General features: G+C 46.5%; 1 protein-coding gene across 2 annotated transcripts in view; it reads left to right on the top strand.

Moving 5' to 3' along the window:
- Positions 1-6,272, top strand: part of LIPC (lipase C, hepatic) — a 129,076-nt gene extending 122,804 nt beyond the window's left edge. For both annotated transcript variants that reach the window (XM_006765227.2, XM_015564967.1), the window contains exons 9-10: positions 109-327; positions 5,747-6,272. In XM_006765227.2, the coding sequence (XP_006765290.1) occupies positions 109-327; positions 5,747-5,858 (331 nt within the window). In that variant the 3' untranslated portion in view covers positions 5,859-6,272. The remainder of the gene's footprint in view (positions 1-108; positions 328-5,746) is intronic.
- The last annotated feature ends 2,092 nt before the right edge of the window (positions 6,273-8,364 follow it).

Here is an 8,364-nt window from a genome sequence, read left to right as displayed (position 1 = left end):
TGACCATGCAAGTGGCAAAGGCAAACCTAACACATCCTGAATGTATCTAAGCATCACTTTGCTGTTACAAATACACTGACCGTGTCTGGTTTCCTTTGTATCTTCAAGGGGCGAAGGAATTACTAGTAACAAAACCTATTCCTTTCTGATCACCTTGGATTCGGATATTGGTGAGCTGCTCAAAATCAAATTCAAGTGGGAAAACAGCGCCGTGTGGGCCAATGTCTGGAACACGGTCCAGACCATCATCCCGTGGGGCAGAGGGCCCCTCTACTCAGGCCTCATTCTAAAGAACATCCGAGTCAAAGCAGGAGAGACCCAGAAAAGGTGAGTGCTCATTCAACTCCTGACATCTAGTAAGCACTTTTATAATGTCACTAGAGGCCTGGTGCATTAATTCATGCATGGGTGGGGTCTGGCCGGCCCACCCTGATTGGGGCCAATCAGTCTAGGCTGGCCCGGGGGGAGGGCTGTGGGCAGTTGGCCAGCCGGCCCGCTCCCAATCAGGCCCTGGTAGGGTCCCTAGCAGCTGCTGGCCGGGGACTGTGAGCAGTTGGCAGGCAGGCCCCGCCCCCTGGTTGAACTCCTGCTTGAGGGGACAATTTGCATATTAGCCTTTTATTATATAGGATACTTGCATTTATCCTATGAGATGGGCATTAGTATGTCCTAATAATGGAAGATAGACGCTGAGGAAGGTGAAATGTCCAGCCACAGGTGGAAGGACCGGGATCTGCCCCTGGGTCTCTGAGCCCCAGGCTAGCCTCTTCCACGGCCTGGGTACAATAGCCGCCTGCCTCCGGGGTCTGAGAACCCCCTCGCTAGCTCAACACTTCTCAGATCCCAGCCTGTGGATGCATCATGGGGTGATGTCAGTGCTGCTTGGCCAGGGACCACACTTTGGGTGGCAAGGCCCCAGATTCGACATTTCTTTTCCGTTGCTTCCTCGGAGGAATGCTCGTAGCAGACCACAGTCTTCACATCCCACTCTGTAGCGGTGCGTTTCGAATCTCAGAGCACCAGAGAATCACGGGGAAGCGTATTACATATGCATCACCCCCCGCCCCACCGCAGAGCCTCTGACTCTGTGGTCTGAGAAGGGAGCCGGACACACGTTTGTTACTGAGACCTTCTGACGTGAGCCCATGGGTTGCCCTTAAGAAACCTGCTCTGCGTGATTTAGCTTCTCCCTCGGCCCCAAGGTGCTCGGGGACAATGAGGGGTTAGGGAGGGGTGGGGAATAAAGGAAAGAAAGGGTCGTCCAGCCCTAACTGGTTTGGCTCAGTGGATAGAGTGTCAGCCTGCGGACTGAAGGGTCCCAGGTTCGATTCCGGTCAAGGGCATGTACCTTGGTTGCAGGCATATCCCCAGTAGGGGGTGTGCAGGAGGCGGCTGATCGATGTTTCTCTCTCATCGATGTTTCTAACTCTCTATCCCTCTCCCTTCCTCTCTGTAAAAAATCAATAAAATATATTAAAAAAAGAAAGAAAGAAAAAAAAGAAAGAAAGAAAGGGTCGTCCAGCTGCTACTCCAGCGGAGCAGAGAGATGCCCAACATGTTTTGCCATGGCAACCACACTTGTTTGCAGGTCTCCACGAAAGGAGAATTCTGTCCTCCCAGACCTTTTCCTGTCTCTTCCCTGCTGTGCTCAGGACACTGGCCTCTCCTCTCCCACTTTTTTGTTGGAAGCTCATTTCTCTCTTTGGCTTGTCCCCAGGAGGGACAGAAAACAGCAGGCTTCTCACTCCTAAACCACACGCCAGGTTTCTCTGCCAGGGGGGCGGTTGAGGGGGCCAGGGCAGATGTATGCCCCCTGAGGCCCCTCCACAGCCCCACTCTGAGGGCCTATCTTCCTGGGATACAAGGTCCTGGCTATCGCGAAGAGCACACTCTGCAGCCTCCCAACAGACTTCTCCACATGATCAATTTGGAAAATTAAACTTCTTCTCCTCTTCTACGCTTAGCTGTTCTTGCCTGAGTTTTTGGCCCTTCCCATCAGCTCTGTCTGAGCGCCACCCCTCCCACGTGCTCCCAGCTCAAGAGTGATCCCTCCAGGGCAGTGGCTGCTCCCCAGGACAGTCCCATAACTTGGCCTGAAAGGTTGTAAGGAAGACAGCGCTACCTTCTCTGCTGGTGCTGAACTGCACGGCTCTCAAGAAAGAGGAGGCGCCGGCCGGTAGCTCAGTTGGTTAGAGCATCGTCCCTATATGTCAAGGTTGTGGGTTCAATTCTCGGTCAGGGCACACACAAGAATCAACCAATGAGTGCATAGTCAGTGAAACAACAAAGCCATGTTTCTCTCTCTCCTTCTCTCTCAATCTCTCTGCACCCCTTTCTCTGTGCTCTGAACAGTCAAAACATACATGCATGCATACATACATACATACATACTTACAAGAAGGAAAGAGGGGAGGGGAGGGACGGCACTTACGGAGCGCCTACAGCAGGCAGGCCTGGAACTGAGTGCTCCAGGGCAGTCATCTCATGGAATCTTCCCAACCACCCTCTGAAACGGGTAGTGTTGGCTGCGCAGACCTGGAACCTTGGGCTCACAGAAGCTACACAGCTTGGAGACTTTGCTAGTAATTGTCCAAGCCCAGTTCCCACTCATGCTTGCTGGAGTCATTGCCCGTGCTGCCCGTGCACTGTTCCCAGCAGGTCCTTCCTCCGTTACTCTTGGCCCCGCTGATCTGACTCTCCTTCGGGGAACCGAGCGGGGTGCAGTGCGGGGCATTAACACACGCACAACAAGCCCTGCTTCGTGGCTGCAGGAGGCACGTGCTGGACCGAGGGGAGGGGCTATGGGACCTAGAGTTTTCCATCAGGAAGCACTCGGCGCCCGCTCTGTGTCTCCACATACCACATGTCATGGAGGGAGACCAAAAAAATCTGAGTGTTGGTTGTTGGCATACATGAAAACAAGATGCGTTAATTTTAGTAATAATGGGCTCCATCTCAGAGCTTCTCCAGCCTCAATGTCCACATGGGTCATCTGGGAATCCTGTTAAAATGCAGTTCTGCTTCAGTAGGTCTGGGGGCGGGGGCTGGGGGGAGGCATGAGACTCTGCTTCTCTAACAAGTCACGGGCGCTGCTGACACTGCTGGTCAGGGACCACAAGCGGATTAGCCAGGGCCTGGGACTGCGTGGCCTAGGAAGTAAGTTCAGGTTGGTGCTGGGGGGTGAGCTGCAACAGGCTTTGGGGGGCCAGGAGGTGTTCCCAGAGAGAGGCAGGGAGCAGGGCATAGGTGAGCAGGGTCTGGTGGCCCCGGCATCAGCCAGTCCTAAACTCCCATTTTGACTTCACTGCCTACAACCTCCGTAGAATAGATATGTAGAATAATTCTGAGGACAACTGTACCTCTCTGAGGCTCGGCTCTTTAATAATAAATGGGAATTATATTATGTATCTCATGAGACTAATAACAATCACTAACGTTTAATTACCTCCAACAAACCAAAATCCCAGAGCCAGGACGCAAACGCCTAACCTCATACTCTCAATCTCTCTGCTGACTGCAAGGCAGGGCAGGAGGGAGGGGGAAGTTGATTATGTCACCTGCTCTGTTACTCCGGGGCTGATTCTTCTCTCCCACAGGCACACAGTCAGGGACAAGAGGGCCAGTTGTGGGGTAAAGAGAAAGGACAGAAAATATTAGCCCTACAGGACATAAAAAGCAATAGGCTAACCGTAATGAGATATTGCACTTCCACAATAATCATATAATTCAAAACAAAAAGCAGTGAGAGTGTCTCTGGCCAACCATCCGTTGGGCGGGAATTAGAGGAGCTAACATGCAGAGAAGGTACAGGCGTGGAGCAATGGGCTTTCTCCTCCTAAGAGTGGGAGTGAAATTACAGAGCGTCTGCAGCAACTGACTCAGCCACTGACGTGGTGAGCACCTGCCTTATGCCAGGCACTGCTGTGGGCCCCAGATATACAGCAGTGAACAGAGGAGACGACGCCCTTGGTCTCATGGAGCTTACGTTATCAAAAACTTCCGTACTCGTAACATATATGGCCAAGAATATGGCATGACACAGAACTTTACTTCCAGGTGTCTGTCCTGGAGAAATACTAAGTATGTCCACAAAGGATGTATGTGTGTAAAATGTTTGTTGCAGTACTATTTGGAAATAGCAGACCATTGGGAAAATCTCACTATCTCCCCATCAATAGGAAAAAAGCTAAATGCATTGAGCTCTGTGTGTACCATGGTATCCATGTAGCAGGTGGAAAGGAAGGAAAGAGATTTATATGTACTAATATGACTGGTCTCCAAGTACATTATTTGGTGACAAGGAAAAATTTCAGAAAAATACCTACAGAAAACCCTTATGTTTGCATATGAACATCAGGATATGTGTAAATGTCCTAGGAAGACAGAAACCAAACCATGAAGAGGAGAGGGAAGTGACATTGGTGAAGGGTGATGGAGAAAAGGGTCTTTAATATTTGACTGTATCCTTTACTACTTGAATTTTTCAAGAATGCATTTATACATTACTCGTACCACTTTCATTTCAGCTTCATTGAAGTATATTTAACAAATAAAATTGCTAAGGTATTTAAAGTACATCATTGTGATTTGATATACAGGGTGGGGCAAAAGGAGGTTCAAAGTTGTGCAAAACAGAGTTTTATTTATTTGTGTTACAACTGTAAACCTTCTTTTGCCCCACCCTGAGCAAATACACTGTGAAAGGATTGCCCCATCTAGTTAATTAACACATCACCTCACATATTTATCATTTTCATTGTTTTGAGAACAGTGACGTTTACTCTGTTAGCAAATTTCATTGATACCATGTAGTGTTACCCACTATAGTCACCATGTTTCACATTAGATCATCAGACCTTATTCACTCTGTAGCTGAAAGTTTTTACCAGCTGCTCCCTGGGCCCCTTCTCCCAGCGCCCTGGGAACCGCTCGTCTCCACTTTTTCTATGAATTTGATTTTTCTTTTTTAGATTTTGCGTATAAGCGATACCATGGAGTACTTGTCTAGCTTATATACTACTTTAATGTTAAAAGTTTATGAGTCAAGACTTGACCTCAGATGCAATTCAAAGAAAAAAAAAGCCATGAACTAGAATGCTCAGTGACCACTGGAGCTGGTAGCACAAAATAGCATCTCAGGCCAAGCTGCGGGTCAAAGCAGACTGGCCGCTAGCTGGTCTCCAAAAGAGGCCCAAAGCATTAGTGACGGCCTCTTTGGCTGGACAGCGTCTGCACCAATGAGAGGAAGGGGCGGGGCCTACAGGACAGCCAGGCAGGGGCTGGTGACAGTGGCCTCATGCCCAGGGGCCTTTCAGACCAGCATTGACAAATTGGAGCGGGTCCAGAGAAGGCAGGCTGGAGGGAAGCCTGTCTGAGCAGGACAGTGGAAGGAGCTGCGAACGTTTGCCGGAGCCAGGACAGTGTCGATTTCGTGAAAGGAACAGTGGTTACCCTCAAATCTTTGATGAGCGGTTACAGGGAGAACAAAGGAGGGCTGCCCCTAGCACTTTGCGTTTCTATAGATCTGAAATCGGCCCAGAGCAGAGCCTGACGATGAGGTCACTGACTTGGGTTTTGCTTTTCTCTGAAGTTATGAAAATATTTGCAAACATAAGAATCCAGGTGTTTTAAAAAAAAAAAAAACATAGCATGTGTTATATCAATTGAGTATTTGACAAAAGATGAAACACTTCAATAAGCTCCGTCTAAGCCTTAACGCTGTCTTTGCTTTATGTTTTCTGTTCAGAATGGTATTTTGCTCAGAAAGCATGGAAGACCTACAACTTCACCCAACCCAGGAGAAAATCTTTGTGAGATGTGATGTAAACTCGAAAAAAATGAAGCGAAAAAACAGATGAATTTTAATGAAGACCCAGTGTAAAGAATAAATGGTCTTATTCCTTATCTGGTATGGTGGACTTATTTGGAAACCAGTTATATAAAAGAATCTTGCATAAAGTTTAGACTTAAAGGGAGAGTACATTTCACTATTATAAACTAAGCTTTTAATAACTACATTATGTAACTTTATTCAAATATTAGTGTACCCAAATATTTCCCAATTTTATCTCTGATTAAATGGTAATATATGCAAATAAGTAGAAATGTAAAACCTATTTTAGATCGCTTGTTCTAATTTAAAATGTCTTTTCCAATTAAGTCAAATTTTCCATAATTCTTTGCTAGTTTATTCTGATCAGTTTTTGAACCAAGCTGGAAAGGTACTTCTTTATTACATAACTGGTGCTTCAATAAAGGAAAATAATCGCCAATTGTCCCAGTTTTCCTGTTTTACAATGCGCACAGCAGAAGGTAATGGAGCCCGGTGGGTGTGGCTCAGTTGGTTGAGCATTGCTCCATGCACCAGGGGGCCGCTGGTTGATTCCTGGTCAGGGCACATGCCCAGGTTGTGGGCTTGGTCCCCAGTGGAGGTCACGAGGGAGGCAGCCAATTGATGTTTCTCTCTCCCTCTAAAAAAAAAAAAAAAATCAATAAATAAGAACATATTTTTTTAAAAAATACGGTAATGGAGCTCTAGCTGGTTTGGATCAGTGGCTAGAGCATCGGCCCGAGGACTGAAGGGTCCGGGTTCAATTCTGGTCAAGGGCACATACCTCAGTTGTAGGCTCGTGGCCCTTGTCGGGGTCATGCGGGAGGCACTGATCAATGTGTCTCTGCCACATCGGTGTTTCTCTCTGTCTCTCCCTCTCCCTTCTACTCTCTCTAAAAATCAATGGAGAAATATTCTTGAGTGAGGATTAAATAATAATAATAATAATAATTAATTTTTAAAAAGGTAATGGAAGACTTGGAATATCTCAAAGAGGTATCAAACCTCAAACTGTCCAATAAATGAAATAACGATGTTTGAGCAGCAAATTCCATCGCAGAGCATGTGAAGGAAATACTAGGTGTGGTAACCACGTGGGTGTGTGTTTCAAGTAATTTGGAGAGAAGGAGCACCCAATGCACATTTCACCACCTGACCTGACACTGCACGGGCCCAGCTCTACCCCGCTCCTAGGTCACATGCTCTTCGCCAGGGGCAGGTAAACCAGGGCTGGTGAGCACAAGAGTCCTGAAGACACGTCTGCCTGTAAATCAGTGTAAGTTATTTTGCATGATTCACTTTTATTTCCCCTGTGAAGACCCACTAAACTAAAGGGTATGGGGAAAGGGAGAGGAAAAACAGCTATGTCCATGTTGGATTGTGTCCTGAACGCTGCTGTTGCCTACAAACGTATCTGAGCACACTTTTAGGTAAAGTGTGTGTGTGTCTAGAAAGGATAGATATTAAAATGAACAATATTTCCCATTGTGTCTAAAATACTAAATTTACAATAAAATCATGTTTGCATTGGATTGGCATGTTTGACCATTAAGTATCCAGAACAGATTTAAAATACAGTACCCATCCCCCATCCCCATCCCCTTACCTCGGTTTCATTTTCCCAGTTTCTGTTAACCTTGGTCAATCACGGTCCAAAAATATGACATAGAAAATTCCAGAAATAAGCAATTCATGAGTTCTAAATCGTGAGCTGTTCTGGGGAACGTGATTAAATCTCGAATTGTCCTGCTCCTATGGGGTGTGAATCGTCCCTTTGTCCAGCACCTCCATGCTGTCTACACTCCCCACCCATCAGTCACTTAGCAGCTGTCCCAGAGATCAGCTCCACTATCAGGTATCCCAGCGCTTGTAACCCTTCTTTTATTTAATAATAATGTCCCCAAAGCACAAGGGTAGTGAAGCTGACAATTCAGATATGCCAAAGAGGAGCTGTAAATGCTTCGCTTAAGTGAAACGGTTAGTGTGTATAGGAGAAACCATAGCATATGTAAGGCTTGGTGTTATCCATGGTATTGTCCATGAAATCGTCACAACCAGAAAAGCCCCAATATCCACTAATACAATGCATAAGTGAACTGTGGCATATGCTTACTAATGGAATATTAAACAGCAGTGAAAAAGATGAGCCAAAGCTATACGCACAGAACTGACTCTGGAGTGAGGCCATTTAAAGAAGCACTCACAGGCTTGTGCATTTGCACAAAGACACCATTATATATATATAATTATATATATATATATAATGGTACAAACAAAACTACACTATAGCATTAGGGATGGATAAATAGGTGGTAAAATTCTAAGTAAAAGGAATAAATCACTAGCACAACAGTGACACTGTGGGAACCCCAGGAAGGAGGAAGTAAACATCAGAGTTCCAGGTGCCTGCAAGGCTGTACTTCTCACTGTAGGCCAGTGGTTCTCAACCTCGGCTGCACATTAGAATCACCTGGGAATCTTTTTAAAATCCTGATTTCTGGGCCTCATCCTCCAGAAGTTCTGTTTCTTTGTTT

Source organism: Myotis davidii, unplaced genomic scaffold, assembly GCF_000327345.1.
Source record: "Myotis davidii unplaced genomic scaffold, ASM32734v1 scaffold441, whole genome shotgun sequence".
Lineage (NCBI taxonomy): Eukaryota > Metazoa > Chordata > Mammalia > Chiroptera > Vespertilionidae > Myotis > Myotis davidii.
Note: the sequence above shows the minus strand (reverse complement) of the source record. Positions and strands in the feature narration are given on the sequence as shown.